General features: G+C 50.3%; 1 protein-coding gene across 1 annotated transcript in view; it reads right to left on the bottom strand.

Moving 5' to 3' along the window:
- LOC132396567 (pikachurin) overlaps positions 1 to 23,968 on the bottom strand; it is a 122,603-nt gene that overhangs the window by 64,855 nt on the left and 33,780 nt on the right. The window contains 2 exon segments of the mRNA XM_059974224.1: positions 10,684 to 10,921; positions 12,643 to 12,746. Coding sequence (XP_059830207.1) covers positions 10,684 to 10,921; positions 12,643 to 12,746 — 342 coding nt within the window.

The raw sequence follows: 23,968 nt of genomic DNA, 5'->3' as shown, positions 1-23,968 counted from the left end.
TCCCATCACACACTCCTGTGGTTAGACACTAGGTGGCACTCCCTCCACACTGTCCCATCACACATTCCCAGCGTCAGACACAGAGTGAAACTCCCTCTAGACTGTCGCAAAACACATTCCCATTGTCTGACACTAGGTGGCGCTCTGTCCTCACTGTTGCATCACTCATTCCCAGGATTGGACAACAGGTGGCGCTCCCTCCTCACTGTCGTGTCACACACTCCCAGGTTCAGACACTAGGTGGCGCTCCCCTCACACTGTTGTGTCAGACATTCCCAGGGTCGGACACTAGGTGGCGCTCCCTCCACACTGTCCCATCACACATTCCCAGCGTCAGACACAGAGTGAAACTCCCTCTAGACTGTCGCATAACACATTCCCATTGTCTGACACTAGGTGGCGCTCTGTCCTCACTGTCGCATCACACATTCCCAGGGTCAGACACCAGGTGGCGCTCCCTCCACACTGTGGCATCACACATTCCCGCGGTCAGACACAGAGTGAAGCTCCCTCCACACTGTCCCATCACACACTCCTGGGGTCAGACAATAAGTGGAGCTCCCTGCACACTGTCGCATCACACTTCCCCAGGGACTGGCACTAAGTGGCACTCAATCCACACTGCCCCATCACTCACTCCGAGGGTCAGACACAGAGTGAAGCTCCCTCCACACTGTCCCATCACACACTCTCAGGGTCAGACACAGAGTGAAGCTCCCTCCACACTGTCCCATCACACACTCCTGGGGTCAGACAATAAGTGGAGATCCCTCCACACTGTCGCATCACACACTCCTGGGGTCTGACAATAAGTGGAGCTCCCTCCACACTGTCGCATCACACTTCCCCAGGGACAGACACTAAGTGGCACTCAATCCACACTGCCCCATCACTCACTCCGAGGGTCAGACACAGAGTGAAGCTCCCTCTACACTGTCCCATCGCAAACTCCCGCGGTCAGACACAGAGTGAAGATCCCTCCACTGTGTCCCATCACACACTCCCGCGGTCAGACACAGAATGAAGAACCTGTCACACTGTCGCATCACAAACTCCCGGGGTCAGACACAGAGAGAAACTCCCTCTGCACTGTCCCATCACACACTCCCAGGGTCAGACACAGGGTGAAACTTCCTCTACCCTGTCCCATCACACACTCCCGTGCTCAGACACAGAGTGAAGATCCCTCCACACTGTCCCATCACACACTCCTGGGGTCAGACACAGAGTGAAGCTCCCTCCACACTGTCGCATCACATGTTCCCAGGGTCAGACACTAGGTGGTGCTCCCTCCACACTGTCACATCACACATCACCACTTCTCTCTGTGTCTGACCCTGGGAATGTGTGATGCAACAGTGTGGAGAGAGCTTCACTCTGTGTCTGACGCTGGGAATGTGTGATGGGACAGTGTGGAGGGAGCGCCACCTACTGTCTGACCCTCGGAGTCTGAGATGGGACAGAGTGGAGGGACCACCACCTAGTGTCTGACCCTGGGAATATCTGATGGGACAGTGTTGAGGGTGCGTCACCTAGTGTCTGACCCCGGGTAATCTGTGATGCGACAGTGCAGAGGGAGTCCCACATAGTGTCTCACAACTGGATTGTGTGATGCGACAGTGTGGAGGGAGCTTCACTATGTGTCTGATCATGGATGTATGTGATGGGACAATGTAGATGGAGTGTCACTCTGTGTCTGACCCCGGGAGTGTGTGATGCGACAGTGTAAGCATTCCCAGGGTCAGACACTAGGTGGTGCTCCCTCCACACTGTCGCATCACACATTCCCAGGACAGACACTAGGTGGCGTTCTCTCCACACTGTCCAATCACACATTCCCAGGGTCAGACACTAGGTGGCACTCCCTCCACACTGTTGCATCACTCATTCCCAGGATTGGACAACAGGTGGCGCTCCCTCCTCGCTGTCGTGTCACTCATTCCCAGGTTCAGACACTAGGTGGCGCTCCCCTCACACTGTTGTGTCAGACATTCCCAGGGTCGGACACTAGGTGGTGCTCCCTCCACACTGTCCCATCACACACTCCTGTGGTTAGACACTAGGTGGCGCTCCCTCCACACTGTCCCATCACACTCCCAGGGACAGACACTAGGTGGCGCACCCTCCACACTGTCCCATCACACATTCCCAGCGTCAGACACAGAGTGAAACTCCCTCTAGACTGTCGCATAACACATTCCCATTGTCTGACACTAGGTGGCGCTCTGTCCTCACTGTTGCATCACTCATTCCCAGGATTGGACAACAGGTGGCGCTCCCTCCTCACTGTCGTGTCACACATTCCCAGGTTCAGACACTAGGTGGCGCTCCCCTCACACTGTTGTGTCAGACATTCCCAGGGTCGGACACTAGGTGGCGCTCCCTCCACACTGTCCCATCACACATTCCCAGCGTCAGACACAGAGTGAAACTCCCTCTAGACTGTCGCATAACACATTCCCATAGCCTGACACTAGGTGGCGCTCTGTCCTCACTGTCGCATCACACATTCCCAGGATCAGAGAGTAGGTGGCGCTCCCTCCACACTGTCGCGTCACACATTCCCGCGGTCAGACACAGAGTGAAGCTCCCTCCACACTGTCCCATCACACATTCCCAGGGTCAGACACTAGGCGGCGCTCCCTACACACTGTCCCATTACACATTCCCAGGGTCAGAGAGAGAGTGAAGCTCCCTCCACACTGTCCCATCACACATTCCCAGGGTCAGACACTAGGCGGCGCTCCCTACACACTGTCCCATTACACATTCCCAGGGTCAGACACTAGGTGGGACTCACTCTGCAATGTCGCATCACACATTCCCAGTGCAGACTCTAGGGGGCTTTCCCTCCACACTGTCGATTAACACAGTCCGAGGGTCAGACACAGAGTGAAGATGCCTGCACTGTGTCCCATCACAAACTACCGCGGTCGGACACAGAGTGAAGATCCCTCCACTGTGTCCCATCACACACTCCCACGGTCAGACACAGAATGAAGATCCCGTCACACTGTCGCATCACAAACGCCCGGTGTCAGAAACAGAGAGAAACTCCCTCTACACTGTCCCATCACACACTCCCAGGGTCAGACACAGAGAGAAACTCCCTCTACACTGTTCCATCACACACTCCCGGGGTCAGACACAGAGAGAAACTCCCTCTACACTGTCCCATCACACACTCCCGGGGTCAGACACAGAGTGAAACTCCCTCCACACTGTCCCATCACACACTCCCGGGGTCAGACACAGAGTGAAACTCCCTCCACACTGTCCCATCACACACTCCCGGGGTCAGACACAGAGTGAAACTCCCTCCACACTGTCCTAACACACATTCCCGGGGTCAGACACAGAGTGAAACTCCCTCCACACTGTCCTAACACACATTCCCGGGGTCTGACACTAGGTGGCGCTCTCTCCACCCGGTCGCATCACACATTCTCAGGATTAGACACCAGGTGGCGCTCCCTCCACAGTGGCCCATCACACATTCCCAGGGTCAGACACTGGGTGGGACTCCCTCTGCAATGTCACATCACAGATTACCCAGGGTCAGACACTAGGTGACGCACCCTCAACACTGTCACATCAGATATTCCCAGTGTCAGACACTAGGTGGCGCTCCCTCCACACTGTGTCATCATACATTTCCAGTGTCAGACACCAGGTGGCGCTCACTCCACACTGTCGCATCACACATTCCCACGGTCAGACACTAGGCGGCGCTCCCTACACACTGTCCCATTACACATTCCCAGGGTCAGACAGAGAGTGAAGCTCCCTCCACACTGTCCCATCACACATTCCCAGGGTCAGACACTAGGCGGCGCACCCTCCACACTGTCGCGTCACACATTCTCATGGGTCAGACACAAGGTGGCAGTCCCTCCAGTTTGTCCCATCACACATCCTGAGGGTCAGACACAGAATGAAGATCCCGTCACACTGTCGCATCACAAACTCCCAGGGTCAGACACAGAGTGAAACTCCCTCCACACTGTCTCATCACACATTCGCAGGGTCAGACACTAGGTGGGACTCCCTCTAGATGGTCCCATCAAACATTCCCATTGTCTGACACTAGGAGGCGCTCTGTCCTCACTGTCGCATCACAAATTCCCAGGATCAGAGAGTAGGCGGCGCTCCCTACACACTGTCCCATTACACATTCCCAGGGTCAGAGAGAGAGTGAAGCTCCCTACACACTGTCCCATTACACATTCCCAGGGTCAGACACTAGGTGGGACTCACTCTGCAATGTCGCATCACACATTCCCAGTGCAGACTCTAGGGGGCTCTCCCTCCGCACTTTCGAATAACACAGTCCGAGGGTCAGACACAGAGTGAAACTCCCTCCACTCTGTCCCATCACACAGTCCCAGCGACAGACACTAGGTGGCGCTCCCTCCACACTGTCCCATCACAAACTCCCGGGTCAGACACAGAGTGAAGCTCCCTCTACACTGTCCCATCGCACACTCCTGGGGTCAGACACAGAGTGAAGCTCCCTCCACACCGTCCCATCACACACTCCCGGGGTCAGACACAGAGTGAAGCTCCCCCTACACTGCCCCATCGCACACTCCCGGGGTCAGACACAGAGTGAATATCACTCCACACTGTCCCATCACACATTCCCAGGGTCAGACACTAGTTGGGGTCCCTCCACACTGTCGCATCACACACTCCCGGGGTCAGACACAGTGAAGCTCCCTCTACCCTGTCCCATCACATACTCCCGTGCACAGACACAGAGTGAAGATCCCTCCACACTGTCACATCACACATCACCACTTCTCTCTGTGTCTGACGCTGGGAATGTGTGATGGGACAGTGTGGAGGGAGCTTCACTCTGTGTCTGACCCTGGGAATGTGTGATGGGCCACTGTGGAGGGAGCGCCACCTCCTGTCTGACCCTCGGAGTCTGAGATGGGACAGAGTGGAGGGAGCGCCACCTAGTGTCTGACCCTGGGAATATCTGATGGGACAGTGTTGAGGGTGCGTCACCTAGTGTCTGACCCCGGGTAATCTGTGATGCGACATTGCAGAGGGAGTCCCACCCAGTGTCTGACCCTGGGAATGTGTGATGCGACAGTGCAGATGGAGTCCCACATAGTGTCTGACCCTGGGAATGTGTGATGAGACAGTGCAGAGGGAGTCCCACCTAGTGTTTGACCCTGGGAATGTGTGATGGGACAGTGTGGAGGGAGCGCCACCTACTGTCTGACCCTGGGAATGTGTTATGCGACAGTGTGGAGGGAGCGCCACCTGGTGTCCAACTCTGGGAATGCATGATGCAACAGTGTGGAGGGAGCGCCCCCTAGTGTCTCACAACTGGATTGTGTGATGCGACAGTGTGGAGGGAGCTTCACTATGTGTCTGATCATGGATGTATGTGATGGGACAATGTAGATGGAGTGTCACTCTGTGTCTGACCCCGGGAGTGTGTGATGCGACAGTGTAAGCATTCCCAGGGTCAGACACTAGGTGGCGTTCTCTCCACACTGTCCAATCACACATTCCCAGGGTCAGACACCACGTGGCACTCCCTCCACACTGTTGCATCACTCATTCCCAGGATTGGACAACAGGTGGCGCTCCCTCCTCACTGTCGTGTCAGACTTTCCCAGGGTCGGACACTAGGCGGCGCTCCCTCCACACTGTCCCATCACACTCCCAGGGACAGACTCTAGGTGGCGCTCCCTCCACACTGTCGCATAACACATTCCCATTGTCTGACACTAGGTGGCGCTCTGTCCTCACTGTCGCATCACACATTCCCAGGATCAGAGAGTAGGTGGCGCTCCCTCCACACTGTCGCGTCACACATTCCCGCGGTCAGACACAGAGTGAAGCTCCCTCCACACTGTCCCATCACACACTCCTGGGGTCAGACAATAAGTGGAGCTCCCTGCACACTGTCGCATCACACTTCCCCAGGGACTGACACTAAGTGGCACTCAATCCACACTGCCCCATCACTCACTCCGAGGGTCAGACACAGAGTGAAGCTCCCTCCACACTGTCCCATCACACACTCTCAGGGTCAGACACAGAGTGAAGCTCCCTCCACACTGTCCCATCACACACTCCTGGGGTCAGACAATAAGTGGAGATCCCTCCACACTGTCGCATCACACACTCCTGGGGTCAGACAATAAGTGGAGCTCCCTCCACACTGTCGCATCACACTTCCCCAGGGACAGACACTAAGTGGCACTCAATCCACACTGCCCCATCACTCACTCCGAGGGTCAGACACAGAGTGAAGCTCCCTCTACACTGTCCCATCACACACTCTCAGGGTCAGACACAGAGTGACGCTCCCTCCACACTGTCCCATCACACTCTCCTGGGGTCAGACAATAAGTGGAGCTCCCTCCACACTGTCGCATCACACACTCCTGGGGTCAGACAATAAGTGGAGCTGCCTCCACACTGTCGCATCACACTTCCCCAGGGACAGACACTAAGTGGCACTCAATCCACACTGCCCCATCACTCACTCCGAGGGTCAGACACAGAGTGAAGCTCCCTCTACACTGTCCCATCGCAAACTCCCGCGGTCAGACACAGAGTGAAGATCCCTCCACTGTGTCCGAACACACACTCCCGCAGTCAGACACAGAATGAAGAACCTGTCACACTGTCGCTTCACAAACTCCCGGGGTCAGACACAGAGAGAAACTCCCTCTGCACTGTCCCATCACTCATTCCCAGGGTCAGACACAGGGTGAAACTTCCTCTACCCTGTCCCATCACACACTCCCGTGCTCAGACACAGAGTGAAGCTCCCTCCACACTGTCGCATCACATGTTCCCAGGGTCAGACACTAGGTGGTGCTCCCTCCACACTGTCACATCACACATCACCACTTCTCTCTGTGTCTGACCCTGGGAATGTGTGATGGGACAGTGTGGAGAGAGCTTCACTCTGTGTCTGACGCTGGGAATGTGTGATGGGACAGTGTGGAGGGAGCGCCACCTACTGTCTGACCCTGGGAATATCTGATGGGACAGAGTGGAGGGAGCGCCACCTAGTGTCTGACCCTGGGAATATCTGATGGGACAGTGAAGAGGGTGCGTCACCTAGTGTCTGACCCCGGGTAATCTGTGATGCGACATTGCAGAGGGAGTCCCACCCAGTGTCTGACCCTGGGAATGTGTGATGCGACAGTGCAGAGGGAGTCCCACATAGTGTCTGACCCTGGGAATGTGTGATGCGACAGTGCAGGAGTCCCACCTAGTGTTTGACCCTGGGAATGTGTGATGGGACAGTGTGGAGGGAGCGCCACCTGGTGTCCAACTCTGGGAATGCATGATGCGACAGTGTTGAGGGAGCGCCCCTAGTGTCTCACAACTGGATTGTGTGATGCGACAGTGTGGAGGGAGCTTCACTATGTGTCTGATCATGGATGTATGTGATGGGACAATGTAGATGGAGTGTCACTCTGTGTCTGACCCTGGGAGTGTGTGATGTGACAGTGTAAGCATTCCCAGGGTCAGACACTAGGTGGCACTCCCTCCACACTGTTGCATCACTCATTCCCAGGATTGGACAACAGGTGGCGCTCCCTCCTCACTGTCGTGTCACACATTCCCAGGTTCAGACACTAGGTGGCGCTCCCCTCACACTGTCGTGTCAGACGTTCCCAGGGTCGGACACTAGGTGGTGCTCCCTCCACACTGTCCCATCACACACTCCTGTGGTTAGACACTAAGTGGCGCTCCCTCCACACTGTCCCATCACACTCCCAGGGACCGACACTAGGTGGCGCACCCTCCACACTGTCCCATCACACACTCCTGTGGTTAGACACTAGGTGGCGCTCCCTCCACACTGTCCCATCACACACTCCTGTGGTTAGACACTAGGTGGCGCTCCCTCCACACTGTCCCATCACACATTCCCAGCGTCAGACACAGAGTGAAACTCCCTCTAGACCAGGGGTCAGTAACCCGCGGCTCCGGAGCCGCATGCGACTCTTTCACCTCTGTGCTGTGGCTCCCCGTGGTTTGTTAGTTTTTGAAATGTAATTCAAAATTTGAAGATTATGGTGATCTTGTACAATCTAAATAAAACGTTGTGGAGACCCCATTTCCTGGCACATCCGAACCGGCTCACAATTAGCCACCGTTCCGGCTAAGGGAGATAGCCTACGGGGGTTTGTGAGTACGTGTCTTTTGGAGCATCCGCACCCACGTGGACGGGTTGAGGGAGGCTTTAAAGCAAGGCTGTTTAGTTCGAATAAAGTTATCTTTGACTGCAGTGTTGTTATTTTAGCGCTGCGTGTAGCACACCGCTACAACGTGTTTTTTTATCGCTATTAATATACATCACCACTGCCAATGCCTGACACCCGCCAGTGCGCGCTTTCTTTTAATTCTTCGATCCAAGGTAGGCTAACTATGGAGTAACCTTCAACCCAACGTCTTTTTTTCAGAGTTCAAAATGTTTTTGTTGCATGCAGAAATGTAATTTCGTTTTCTCTGCAGGAGTTCATCAATTTCATAAATGCAACACATTATAGTTTGTTTATACATAGCATAAAGGCAAAAAAAACGTTGTATGCAGTGTTATTTCATTTTAAATGTCAAACAGGTTTTGTGGCTCCCAGTGTTTTCTTTTCTGTGGGAAATGGGTCCATATTGGCTCTTTCAGTGGTAAACGTTGCCGACCCCTGCTCTTCACTGTCGCATCACACATTCCCGCGGTCAGACACAGAGTGAAGCTCCCTCTACACTGTCCCATCGCACACCCCCGTGGTCAGACACAGAGTGAAGCTCCCTCTACACTGTCCCATCACACACTCCCGGGGTCAGACACAGAGTGAAACTCCCCTGCACTAACCCATCACACACTCCCAGGGTCAGACACAGGGTGAAACTTCCTCTACACTGTCCCATCACACATTCCTGTGGTCTTTTTGCGTATTTGCGTGGGCTGTTTCTCGCCTTCTGGTTGCATTTTAGCCCCACCTTATTATATATGGTCATCCAGTAAGGAAGGGGGAATGGAGGGATGAGGATGTCCTAGTCAACTTGCTCCTGGGGCTGGCGAAATCCGCCATTTGAGGGTCTTGGAAACGGGTGGCGGGAGGATCTCCCTGGGCAGACTGCCTGGCAATGTTTAGGGGGTATGTTCGTGCCGGGGTAAATATTGAAAAAGAACACGCGCAGTCCACGGCGACCTTAGAGGAGTTTCAAGACCGTTGGGCTCCGCGGGGTGTAAATACCATCATTGATAGAGATGGCAACATTTTGGTGTAATGTCTATTGTCTATTTGTAGTGAAGTAATTGTGTTTGCCACTGTTTGTATATATTGTATAGCACCGATATTTGTAATAAAGGATTTTGTAATTTAAATAAAACGGTCAGACACAGAGTGAAGCTCCCTCTACACTGTCCCATCACACACTCCCGGGGTCAGACACAGAGTGAAACTCCCTCTACACTGTCCCATCACACACTCCCGGGGTCAGACACAGAGTGAAACTCCCTCTACACTGTCCCATCACACACTCCCAGGGTCAGACACAGAGTGAAGCTCCCTCTACACTGTTCATCACACACTCCCGGGGTCAGACACAGAGTGAAGCTCCCTCTACACTGTTCATCACACACTCCCGGGGTCAGACACAGGGTGAAACTCCCTCTACACTGTCCCATCACACACACCCAGGGTCAGACACAGAGTGAAGCTCCCTCTACACTGTCCCATCACACACTCCTGGGGTCAGACACAGAGTGAAACTCCCTCTACACTGTCCCATCACACACTCCCAGGGTCAGACACAGAGAGAAACTCCCTCTACACTGTCCCATCACTCACTCCCAGGGTCAGACACAGAGAGAAACTCCCTCTACACTGTCCCATCACACACTCCCGGGGTCAGACACAGAGTGAAGCTCCCTCTACACTGTTCATCACACACTCCCGGGGTCAGACACAGGGTGAAACTCCCTCTACACTGTCCCATCACACACACCCAGGGTCAGACACAGAGTGAAGCTCCCTCTACACTGTCCCATCACACACTCCTGGGGTCAGACACAGAGTGAAACTCCCTCTACACTGTCCCATCACACACTCCCAGGGTCAGACACAGAGAGAAACTCCCTCTACACTGTCCCATCACTCACTCCCAGGGTCAGACACAGAGAGAAACTCCCTCTACACTGTCCCATCACACACTCCCGGGGTCAGACACAGAGTGAAGCTCCCTCTGCATTGTCCCATCACACCCACCCAGGGTCAGACACAGTGAAGCTCCCTCTACACTGTCCCATCACACACTCCCAGGGTCAGACACAGAGTGAAGCTCCCTCTACACTGTCCCATCACACACTCCCAGGGTCAGACACAGAGTGAAACTCCCTCTACACTGTCCCATCACACACACCCAGGGTCAGACACAGAGTGAAGCTCCCTCCACACTGTCCCATCACACAATCCCAGGGTCAGACACAGAGTGAAACTCCCTCTACACTGTCCCATCACACACTCCCAGGGTCAGACACAGAGTGAAACTCCCTCCACACTGTCCCATCACACACTCCCAGGGTCAGACACAGGGTGAAACTCCCTCTACACTGTCCCATCACTCACTCCCAGGGTCAGACACAGCATGAAGCTCCCTCTACACGTTTTGTTATGTACCTCCAGTCCTACTCACCTGTACTACACCTGTTCCCTGCCTTGCCCAGGTTGCAGGGGCACCGGGAACCTCCGGCCTCATAATCGTTGGTGCAGAAGCTGTTGAGCGGGCAGTTGATCTCTTCACAGGACAGGTGCTGTGCACCCTTGGGTGCTGCTCGAGCAGGGGGAGGAGCAGGTGGTCCTATTGACAGGAAATGTCGTGGTGGTGAATGGAGGAGGTTGCTCCTTCCCTCGATGATGGAGGGAGAGTTAATCTGTGGGGAGGAAAGTGCACAATATTGGGTCAGTGGTTTAGACAGAGGAGGGGCAACTAAGGGAAGGGTGAGGGGAGAGTGTGGGTGAAGGGAGAGGGAGGTCTGAGGAAGAGTGAGGGGAAATGAGAGTAAGGGGAGAAGGAGGGTGAACAGAGAGGGAGGGTGTTTAGAGGGAGGGAATGTGAGGGGTGAGGGTGAGTGAGGGGAGAGGGAGATTGAAGGCAGAAGGAGAATGAGGGGAGAGGGATGGGTGAGGGAGGGTGAGGGTTTACGGATGGTGGGAGAAGAGGGAGGGGAGGACAGGGAAGAGGAGGAGAGGAGAGGATAGAGCTGGAATGAGAGATGCCAGGTGAGGAAAAGAAGATGAAAGGTGAGGAGAGGGAGGGACAAGTTGGAGGGGAGCTGGCGAGTAGATGGTAGGGTGGGTGAGAAGCGGAGGAGATGGAAGGGACCTGACATCGAGGGAAAGAAAATAATAATTGAGGGGGATGGGAAATGAGAGGAGGAGGAGGAGGAGGAAGAGCATAGTTGGAGGGTGTAGAGGAAAAGGTTGGGAGGGGAGGGGACTGGGAGTGATATAGGAGGGGGATGAGGGTCGAATGTGGAGATTGGGTAGCAGGAAGAGATGGAGGGTGGAGGGCAGTGGTTGGGAAGACTGCAGGACGATGTGCAAGGCAGAAGGAGAGGGAGAAGAGAGAGAAGGAAAGAGAGAAGGAGAGAGAGAGCAGGGAGCTAGAGAGAAAGAGGACAGGAAGGAGAGAGAGAAGGAGAGAGAGGGTAGGGAGGAGGGAGATGGAGCGGGAAGGGGAGATGGAGAGAGGTTATGGTGGGGGAAAGGGGAGAGTGGGAGAGAATAAAGAGGAAGTCAAGGAGAGAGAGACGAGAGGAACAGAGAGAAATGATTGGGAAAGAAATAAAGGGAACGTGAGAGTGGAAAAATAGAACTCGAGAGAATGGAGAAAAGATATTTGAACAAGGTGAGGGGGAGGGAGGAGAAGAGAGGGAATGGGTGAAGAGAGAGGTAGGGGGCAAACGGGAAAGGGTGAAGGGGTGGGGGGAAGAGAGGGGGAGGGGAGGGAGGAGGGAGATTGGAAGATGCCCTGAGGAATGTGGTATGGGTGAGAGAGGTGTCTCTGTGGGATTTGTCCTGCCCCAGGGTGAGTGATGGGGTGCAGAGATGCCGGATCCCTGCGGCAGGGGTGAGGGGGGGACAGGTGCCTGATGGAGTCGGAGTTTACAAAGTCACTTCCTGTCAGAGGCAATCTCTCGCCACCATGGGGATTAGCTGTCATCGTTCAGCCCTGCTGACAGACTCTAATGCCCCTGTCAATACCTCAGCATGTTCACACCTCACCCTCCTCCTCATCCAACCCCAACACAAATTCCTCAATCCCCTAATCCCAACAATCCCTCTCACCCTCACCTCATCACTCCTCGCCCTCGCCCTCACACCCTCACTCACCATACCCACCCCCATCTCTACCCCAACACCCACTCTCTCCCCTCATGCCCACACCTCGTCACCTGCCCTTCTCTCATCCTCTCTCTGCCATTCCCTCTGCTCATTTCTCATACACACTCACACTTTCTCTCCCTCACTCACCACCCACATCCCACCCAACCACCCCTCCCTGTCTCCTCAATGCCCCACATCTGCCACCCTCACCCCTGTCAGTCCCCCACACCCCTCCCCTTCCCCACACCGTTGAAATGGCGGCTACCTTCTCGATGTAGATGTCAGGGCCCTCGGGGTGAATGCCAGGACGGGCTCCGGTCTCTGCTGGAAAATGTCGTCTGGAGTGACCACTGCCCCCTTCCTCCGGCCCTAGGTCAAACACACCAGCGGCTGGGTCAGTGTCTGGTGAGGGGGGTGGGGAGAGTGTGACAGGACTGAGCGGGAGGGAGGTTAGGGAGAGAGGGAGGGGGCAGGAGGAGTGGGAAAGTGTGGGAAAAAGAGAGAGGAGGAAGAAGGGGAGGGAGAAGAGGGGAGGGGAAGGGGAGGGAGAAGAGGGGAAGGGGAAGAGAAATATGAGGAAAGCAGGGAGGGAGGAGACAGAAAGGGCAAGAGAGAGAGAGAAATGGGGATGGGGGAGAGGGAGAGGGAGAGAGAGCTTCCAACTTCTGCCCCCTTCACAGACACGTCCAACAGTCAACACACATTGTTATGGACACCACTACCCCTCCCCGTTCTCTGGCCCCTCTATCGTCCTCCCCACCCTCATTACCAGACTAATCCCACTCTGTCACGTTGATCAGAGCCACTCTCACTGTTAAGAAAGAGGAGACCCTTCAGCCCTCTCCCAGCTGTGTGCCCTTTGCACACTCTCCCTATTCCTTACTTCCTGTGGCTCGGAAAACACTGTCTGGACTGCAGCAGAATTGAACTGGGTCACTGGTGCTGAGATAGTGTCACACTGACCATCACACAACGTACCCTGTGATCAATATTGTATTAACAAAATCATTTCTGTATTACATGGGTACGTTTTGTGTGCGTGTGTATGGGTGTTTCTGTGTGTGTGCACACGTACACACACACACACACACACACACACACACACACAGAGTGAATTCTGGTTAATCGTTCTCATCAGGGCCAGTACATTTTGGCCCAATTAAGTGGCTGCCCCAATTAGCTGAACATTCATGGAAATATTTAAAAAGATATAAAAAGGACAAACGGAGTATCGAAGTCTGTATTTAAATGAAGTATAGAACAAAGTAGAAAACCACCAGTAGTGCTACAGTATTATAAAACTGTGTATTAGTTCCTAATTGTTATCGACAGATGAATTCATCCAGTGAAACCGTGTCCTTTTGAAGTGTGTAAATGGACAAAATCAGTACAAACACCTCGTGCAGATAATGGACTTAATGCTATTGACGATTGCATCTGTCAAATCTTTATTTTCATTCAAGATGATTGTTGAAACCTTCAAATTCCTCATAGTTTCTAACTTGTTGATGTGGTGAAATAGTTTCATTTTCACTACCAGCCATTTTTGGCATTTCCAAGTCTGAATGTTTGAGACTGCGGTGAATAAAATAGTTCTGAATTGTCTTACTGCTTATCTCTAGCCAACTTTCAGTGACAAACTAATCACTACTTTTTGAACACAAGCGCATGCAGCTGACACTATTTAAAAACTGTTTGCTCTAATCACGGCGCAGTCTCTAACAAGTGCACGTGACTGACACTCATTACAAACTGTCCAGTGACAGTTTACTGTCCCACTTAAAGTGGCATAGTGTCACAAGTATACAGCTACCTTGATTAACCCATGACCCATTAACAGGAATCCACTCTATAAATACACTATATATCTGCCAGAGAGATAATCTCTATATAGATTATATATCTTATATTGTATATTAATTCTATGTGTGGTTCCTTAGGGTTGTTGCAGCCTGGAGTCGTAATGGAGACAAGCTCCCACTACCTATTAAATGCTCCCAACAGCACGCAACTCAAATAGCCTCTGACAACCCAGTCCAGCTCCTGGGCTTCACATGTGGTTTAGCTACTAAATCCAGTGGATCTGTTTCTGCTGACTGGAGAAGGAGCAAAGGTGGGTTACTGGCACCTTGAAACCAGTCACTCCGGGCAGAAGGGGCTCATCAGTTGTGGTTGGCAGCTCATCTCGGAGAAGGAAAACTCTGATCTCAAACCTCCTCTGCCTTGCGGCCGTACCCACTCATGAAGAAGACTTAGTGAGTAAACCCCAAGCAAGATCTTGGAGCTGGAGTCCCGAAGACAGTCCTACACTGAGTTCAACACTGACCAGCATCTGGTGCCAAACCGTATCGGTCTCTGCCATTCCTTTGGGTTCATCAGCAGCGAGGAGAGGGGGAGCCTGCTACACGGGCAACAGCTCACTCTTCGTATCGTACTGCCTTGGCTTGGGTATCATGTAAACAGATAGGATGCAACGTCCATGATGAACCTCAACCAATGTCAATGTCATCATCATTCTGTGCCCTGTTGTATGACGTGGTCTTTCCATGACTGTGATTGTTCTTGGCAAAGATTTCTGGAGAAGTGGTTTCCATCACCTTCTTCTGGGCGGTGACTTTACACGACGGGTGACCCCAGCCATTATCAATACACTTCAGAGATTGTCTGCCTGGTGTCAGTGGTCGCATAACCAGGATGTGATGTACACCAGCTGCTCATCCGACCATCCACCACCTGATCCCTTGGCTTCACGTGACCCTGATCAGGGGCTAAGCAGGGGTTATGCCTCACCCAAGGGTGATCTGCAGGCCAGCAGAGGAAAGGAGTGTCTTACACCTCCTTTGATAGAGATGTATCTCCATCCCACCATCCAATCAACCAAAGTACCGCCTCAGTTCTACATCACCCGTACCCAAGTGTCCGCAAAGCTTCTCGTTGTGGCTGCACCTCACTGTGCTTGTGCACAGGACAATGACCATGATCTGATGTGACCCATCACAAGCCTGCTCCCTGGAACCCAGGCAGTCTCGCTGTCATTCTGGGACAAACACAAATCAGAGGAACTCACAGATTGGGCAGGATCTCACCCCGAAACATCGGGCATCCCTCGGCTGATTTGCTCCTGCAGACTCTTAGAGACACAGAGTACAGCAAAAGACCCTTTAGCCCAACTGATCCATGCTGTCTGCTTGAGCTAATTCCATTTGCCCATGTTTGGACCATGTGTCTCTAAACCTCTCCCTTCCACTTAACTGCCCAAATGTTGGTAACATAGCTCTCTCGACCACTTCCTCTGGCAGCTCATTCCACATACAGACCACCCTCTAGGTGAAAATGATGTCCCTCAGAGTCCAATTATGTGAGTGTTTGAGTGTGAGTGTGTGTGTGTGTGTGTGTGTAGATGCTGGTCTGTGCACAGGCAATGTATCACGTTATTGAATTCTGCTGTAGCTCCCAGCTGGAGGTTTCACCCAGAACATATAATATAAAACAGACCTTTGCTTGTCACCAGATCAGCCGAGACCTTCCCCCACCTTTCCTTAACAAATTCCATCAGCCTGTGCCTTCCCCACCACCCCCATCCCCATAGTTGCCCTAAACATACCCCGACTCCTTCCCTTACTCTTTCTCTGTGGAAGGACCCCCCCCCCCCCCAACACCATCTCATTTATCCTGGATCAGGAAGCATAAACCCCTCCCCCTTGCAATCTTTGCCAGCGTTGAAACTCCCAGGGGCAGGGCTGTAAACCGCAGGGACAGGAAGGACAGATTATCGAGCAGTCAAATACATCCGTCTTTTTAAGGAACCAGGTAAACAGGAAGAGGAGGAAATGGTTAATGCTAAAAATAACCACGGGGACTGACTAGTGCAGGGTGAAGCCCAGGGGCTGTACCGTGCTGTACTGTTCTGTGTTCTGCACGGAACCCATTCATCCCATCTTCATCAGTTCTGGTCACCACACTACGGGCTCCTGGACCGGCCTCATCAGCTCCAAACCAGCTCCGTGACCTTGGCCTCACTTTCAGGGACTCTGCGGTTGATGTTGTGTGCTATTTGTTTTTTTTAATTGATTGAATGATTTTTTCTTTTTCCACTCATTGCATATTTGGTGGTTTTTGTTGTGTGTGAGTGTGTGTGTGTGTGTGTGTGTGTGTGTGTGTGTGTGTGTGTGTGTGTGTGTGTGTGTGTGTGTGTGTGTATGCGCGCGTATGAGCATGTGTGTGTGTACGTGTGTGTGGATGTGTGTATGAGCGTGTGTGTGTGTGAACGTGTGTGTATGAGCGTGTGTGTGAACGTGTGTGAGTGTGTGTGTGTGTGTGTGTGTGTGTGTGTGTGTGTGTGTGTATGAGCGTGTGTGTGTTTTAATGGGTTCTATTGTGCATCTTTGTTTTATGACTGTCCATAAACAGACAAATCTCAAGGTTGTATATGATTGTGTTCTATGTTCTATTTAAAATAGTTTTCTCCCCCACTGAGAGTGGTGTGTACTTGGAATGAAATGCCAGAGGAAATAATAGATAAGTTGTGTATTTAATATTTCAGTACTATTGTAAATATAGTGTGATTAAGCATTGTTGTTTATAGTTCATTGTGGGTTATGTGTAGAACTACAGCAACGGCATACGTTATTACGCCACCACCACATGCCTCATTAAGTGTAAAAGCTAAGAGTGTACATGTTACCCTCGGCTTCGTGTTTCTCTTTCACTTAGTTTTAATGCTTTAGAGTTACAAAACATCACAGTGGCATTGAGTAAGTTTTAAATGAACCCAAGACAAGCACAACACATTTTTTTGCAAATGGAAATGAGACTTTTGAGTTTTAAAAAGGTTCAGCAAGATGCTTGAGTTTAAAAAAAAAGCACAGCAAGTTTATTTTTCTTCGAAAGGGGAGGGAGGCAATTGAATTTTAAAAAGGCAGAAAACGGACAAATTCACAGGTTCATAAACAGTGAGTGTCGGAAGCAAATGACAAATTAATTAAAATAGAATCGGACACTGGCTCAGATGTTTCCATCATTCCACAGAATGACTTTGAATGGTACTTCAAAGATACTGAACTGAAGCTGCAACTAAGAACTTATATTGGAGCACAACATTTGGCAGAACGACACCAACTAAACCAAGTGACAAAGAAGTAAGAGTGAAACAAGACCCGTTCCTCTCTCCCACTCACACACGTACACCGTCCTCTTACCTGAGGACAGGCTACCTTCAGCCTCCAGCCTCAGTAAGAGTGAAACAAGCCCCATTCCTCTCTCCCACAGACTCATGGATTTCTTTTCCTATCTCTCTCAATCTTGCAATCAGATTCTTACGTTGATTTGGTTAATTAAGTTCAAGTTTAATTGTCACTCAACCATATACTTGAAAACAGCCAAACAAAACAGCATTGCTCCAGGGTCAAGGTGCAAAATTCTGCACCAACAATCACACACAACACATACAGTTACGACAGCAGAAAGGCAACCAGTCACAAAAAAAATGCAGCGATTTTCCGGTAACTGGGCCATCAGTTAATCAGAGCAGCCACTCATTTGGGACAACTCTTAAAGATCATGAACAAATTGAGAAAATAGCCAGGATTCCCTTCGTTTATTTAGGACATTATGTTGCTTAAACGGGGCAGGAGATTGTTGCAGAGTATTTTTTAACTAGCGTCAGACGCGTGCACTGTGTGGCTGTTATAGACTGCACCATGTTTAGAACAAACACTTTTTATAGTTGTGTGTGTTTTTGTTCAAAAAGCAGCGATTTTTGTCACTGATAGCTGGCGAGAAGTAAGCAGTAGGACAATTCGGAAATGTTTTGTTCACTGTGGTTTCAAGCATTCTGGCTTGGAGATGCCAGAAACAGCTGAGAGTGGAAATGAAAATATTTCACAAATTCAACAAGTTAGGGACTATGATGAATTTGAAGGTATCAACAATCACCTTGAATGTTACAATGAAAATGAAGATTTGGGCGATGCAATTGTTGATAGCATTATATGAAGGCAGTCTATTATCTGCACCAGGCTCTCTCTCTCTATACACACACGTGTGTGTGTGTGTGAGAGAGGGAGAGAGAGAGTATACATACACATAAACACATATATAGCCCAAGTCCCTGAGTGTCACGGCCTGTAGGGTGATGGTACAACAGTGCTCAACTCATTCTAGTGCATCTAGAGACAAACACATTCCAGCTCATTGTCCACACATTTTGCATTAAAATTGTGTATAATTTTCAGTAATTTAGGTTTATGTTAACAGGTTTGCCCTTATCTTGTTGTCTACTCAGTTGCTGCTGCATAGAACTCATTTTCATGACTTGTGGATGTGAGCCCATGTCAACAACAAAGTTTTAAGTAAACTTAAACCTACGTCTGCTCATTTTATTTTTAGTTCTGGTTTGAGTTTGAAAGGATGAGGGAGGATCTCATGAAAAGTCACTGGATACTGAAAGGCCCAGACAGAGTGGACGCAGAGAGAATGTTTCCACCAGCAGCAGAGTCTAGGACAATAGACAGTAGGTGCAGGAGTAGGCCATTCGGCCCTTCTAGCCAGCACCGCCATTCACTGTGATCATGGCTGATCATACACAATCAGTACCTCGTTCCTGCCCTCTCCCCATTTCCCTTGACCCCGCTATCTGTAAGAGCTCTATCTAACTCTCTCTTGGATGCATCCAGAGACTTGGCCTCCACTGCCTTCTGGGGCAGAGCATTCCACATATCCACCACTCTCTGGGTGAAAAAGTTTTTCCATATCTCTGTTCTAAATGGCCTACCCCTTATTCTTAAACTGTGGCCTCTAGTTCTGGACTCACCCATCAGCGGGAACATGCTTCCTGCCTCCAGTGTGTCCAATCCCTTAATAATCTTATATGTTTCAATCAGATCCCCTCTCATCCTTCTAAATTCCAGTGTATACAAGCCCAGTTGCTCCAATCTTTCAACATATGACAGTCCTGCCATTCTGGGAATTAACCTTCTGAACCTACGCTGCACTCCCTCAATAGCAAGAATGTCTTTCCTCAAACTTGGAGACCAAAGCTGCACACAATACTCCAGATGGGGTCTCACCAGGGCCCTGCACAGCTGCAGAAGGACCTCTTTACTCCTATACTCAATTCCTTGTTATAAACGCCAGCATGTCATTAGCTTTCTTCACTGCCTGCTGTACCTGCATGCTTGCTTTCATTGACTGATGTACAAGAACACCTAGATCTTGTTGTACTTCCCCTTTTCCTAACTTGACTCCATTTAGATAGTAATCTGCCTTCCTGTTCTTGCCACCAAAGTGGATAACCTCACATTTATCCACATTAAACTGCATCTGCCATACATTTGCCCACTCACCCAACCTGTCCAAGTCACCCTGCATTCTCATAACATCCTCCTGACATTTCACACTGCCAACCAGCTTTGTGTCATCAGCAAATTTGCTAATGTTACTTTTAATTCCTTCATCTAAATCATTAATGTATATTGTAAACAGCTGTGGTCTCAGCACCGAACCTTGCGGTCACAGCCTGCCATTCCGAAAGGGACCAGTTAATCGCTACTCTTTGTTTCCTGTCAGCCAGCCAATTTTCAATCCATGTCAGTACTCTGCCCCCAATACCATGTGCCCTAATTTTGTCCACTAATCTCCTATGTGGGACTTTATCAAAAGCTTTCTGGAAGTCCAGGTACACTACATCCACTGGCTCTCCTTTGTCCATTTTCATAGTTACATCCTCAAAAAACTCCAGAAGATTAGTCAAGCATGATTTTCCCTTAATAAATCCATGCTGACTCAGACTGATCCTTCTACTGCTATCCAAATGTGTTGTAATTTCCTCTTTTATAATTGACTCCAGCATCTTTCCCACCACTGATGTCAGGCTAACCAGTCTATAATTCCCTGTTTTCTCTCTCCCTCCTTTCTTGAAAAGTGGGACAACATTAGCCACCCTCCAATCAGCAGGAACTGTTCCTGAATCTACAGAACATTGGAAAATGATTACCAATGCGTCCATGATTTCTAGAGCCACCTCTTTAAGTACCCTGGGATGCAGACCATCAGGTCCCAGGGACTTATCAGCCTTCAGACTCAACAGTCTATCCAACACCGTTTCTTGCCTAATATAAATTTCCTTCAGTTCATCCCTTACCCTAGTTCCTTTGGCCACTATTACACCTGGGAGATTGTTTGTGTCTTCCCTAGTGAAGACAGATCCAAAGTACCTGTTCAACTCATCTGCCATTTCCTTGTTCCCCATAATAAATTCACCCGTTTCTGTCTTCAATGGCCCAATTTTGGTCTTAACTATTTTTTTGTTATTCACATACCTAAAGAAGCTTTTACTATCCTCTTTTATATTCTTGGCTAGTTTACCTTCGTACCTCATTTTTTCTTGGCGTATTGCCTTTTATGTTATCTTCTGTTGCTCTTTAAAAGCTTCCCAGTCCTCTGGTTTCCCACTCATCTTTGCTATATTATACTTCTTTTATTTTTACACTGCCCTTTACTTCCCTCATCAGCCACGGCCTCCCCATTACGCCCCTTAGGATCTTTCTTCCTCTTTGGAATGAACTGATCCTGCACCTTCTGCATTATTCCCAGAAATACCTGACATTGTTGTTCCACTGTCTTCCCTGCTAGGGTATTGTTCCATTGAACTTTGGCCAGCTCCTCCCTCATAGCTCCATAGCTCCCTTTGTTCAACTGTAATACTGACACATCCAATTTCCCTTTCTCCTGCTCAAATTGTAGGTTAAAACATATCATATTATGGTCACTACCTCCTAATGGTTCCTTTACCTCGAGGTCCCTGATCAAATCCGATTCATTGCACACTAAATCTAGAATTGCCTTCTCCCTGGTAGGCTCCAGTACAAGCTGTTCTAAGAATCCATCTCGGAGGCACTCCACAAACTCCCTTTCTTGGGGTCCAGTACCATTCTGATTCTCCCAGTCTACCTGCATGTTGAAATCCCCCATGACAACTGTATCATTACCTTTGCGACATGCCAATTTTAATTCTTCATTCAACTTACACCCTGCATCCAGACTGCTATCTGGGGGCCTGTAGATAACTCCCAATAGGGTCTTTCTACCCTTATAATTTCTCAGTTCTATCCATACTGACTCTACATCTCCTGATTTTATGTCCTCCCTCGCAAGGGACTGAATATCATTCCTCACCAACAGAGCCAGCCCACCCCCTCTGCCCCTCAGTCTGTCCTTTCGATAAGATGTATATCCTTGAATATTCATTTCCCAGGCCCCGTCCGCTTGAAGCCATGTCTCTGTTATTCCCACAACATTGTACTTGCCAATTTCCATCTGAGACTCAAGCTTATCTACTTTATTCCTTATACTTCGTACATTCATATATAATACTTTTAATTCGTTACTCCCCTCTCCTTTCATATCAATTCCTATTTCACTTGGCCATACTGTATGGTCTCTTCTTAAGCTTTCTACTCCATTGATTCTGTTGTCCTTTTTTAACTTTTCTTATTTTCACTTTTCCTTTAACTCCATCCTTATATTTCCAGTTCATCCCTCCCCCCCCCCCCCCTCCACTACTTAGTTTAAACACAGCCGTGTAGCAGTGGCAAACCTGTTTGCCAGAATGCTGGTCCCCCGCCTATTAAGGTGCAACCCGTCCCTTTTGTACAATTCATCCCTACCCCAAAACAGATCCCAATGGTCCAAGAATGTAAATCCTTGCTTCCTGCACCAGTTCCTCAGCCACACAGTCAGATCCATTATCTCCCTGTTCCTGCCCTCTCCAGCACGAGGAACTGGAAGCAAACTGGAGATAACCACCCTGGAAGTACTGCTTTTCAGCCGCCTTCTGAGTTCTCTGAAGTTCCGCTGCAGAATGTCCTTCCTCTTCTTCCCGATGTAATTTGTGCTGACATGCACTACCACTTCCGGCTGTTCACCTTCACCCTTGAGGATTCCCTGCAATCGGTCCGTGATGTCCTGGATCCTTGCACCAGGGAGGCAACACACCATCCTTAAATCTCGCCTGTTGCCGCAGAAACCCCTTTCCGTACCTCTTACTATGGAGTCCCCTACTACCATGGCTCTTCCTGATGTCTGACTCCTCGGCTCTGCTTCTGCACCAATTTTTGGCTCACAGACCTGTCCGCCTCTCAGACTGGCAGTATCTTCTGTCCTGACAGCTTCCAAGAGGGTGAATCTGTTTAGGAGAGGTACATCCCCTGGGGTCTCCTGTACTTCAAGCATCCTTTCCTTCCTCATTGTCGCCCCCTTTCTCTCTTCCAGTATCCTCGATGTAACAACCTCACTGTAGGTCCTGTCCAGAAAACTCTCATTTTTGCGGATAAACCTGAGGTCATCCAGTTCTTTCTTCAGTGCTGCAACATGCTCCTTCAGAAGCTGAATCTGGACACACTTTCCACAGCTGTAGCAGCCAGGGGCACCACCAGTGTCCCTGACCTCCCACATCATGCACGTAGCACACTGAATCAGCTTAGTCTTCACCCTCTCCAATTGTGCCTGGCGTAGTCTCCTCACTGAAGACTCTCGAGCCAAAGACTAGCACTTTTCACACCAGGCACTTCCCTCGACCAGGCCACTTCCCGACCAGAGAACAACATGCACAAACTGCTGGAGGAACTCAACAGGTCAGGCAGCATCTGTGGAAATGAACAAACACAGTTGCCATTTTGGGCCGAGACCCTTCATCAGGACTTTGCCCAAAGCAGCAAATGTTTATTCCCATTTTTGTGCTCTCTTTTTGCACTAGCTATTTAACTTAATTTTTATATGTATTTCTTATTGTGATTTAATTAAAAATATTATGTATTGCAATGTACTGCTGCCGCAAAAACAACAAATTTCATGACATACGCCAGTGATATTAAACCTGGTTCTGACTCTCCACAGATGCTGCCTGACCTGCTCAGTTCCTCCAGCATTTTGTGTGTGTTACTCAAGATTTACAGTATCTGTAGAATCACTTGTATTTAGGACCAGAGGGCACAGACACAGAATAGAGAGAGTCCCTTTAGAACAGAGATGAGGAGGGATTTCCTCAGCCAAAGGCTGGTGAATCTGTGGAATTCTTTGCCACAGGCAGCTGGAGGCCAAGTCACTGGGTGTATTTAAGGCAGAGAGCGATATGGGCGCCACGTAATGCTACAGCTTGGGGCATCAGAGTTCAGAGTTCAGTCCTGTTATCTCTACGTCCTTCCTGTGTGCACCTGGCTTTCCTCTGGGTGCTCGATTTCTCCCTGCAGGCGTACCGGTTAGTGGGTCAGCTGGTCATTGTAAACGGTCCTGAGATTAGGTGGGTTGCTGGGCCGTGCACTCGGTGGGCTGGAAGCCTGTGTTCAGCACCGTATCTCTAAATGAGTAAACAGCATTCCTGATAGGTAAGGGGGTTAACGGTTACGGGGAGAAGGTAGGACAACATGGTGAAGAAAAGTCAACCATGCCTGACTGGGTGAGTAAGTGATGGGCCAAAGGGCCTAATTCTGCTCCTAAACCTGTGGTCTTATTTACCTCTGTGTATTCCATCATTAAAGTTCCTTACCCATCTCCTCTTTCTAATCTGCCTAACTCCACCTCAGGGCCGAACACAT

This window comes from Hypanus sabinus, chromosome 7, assembly GCF_030144855.1.
Source record: "Hypanus sabinus isolate sHypSab1 chromosome 7, sHypSab1.hap1, whole genome shotgun sequence".
Classification (NCBI taxonomy): Eukaryota; Metazoa; Chordata; class Chondrichthyes; order Myliobatiformes; family Dasyatidae; genus Hypanus; species Hypanus sabinus.
This window is presented reverse-complemented; position numbering and strand designations above follow the sequence as displayed.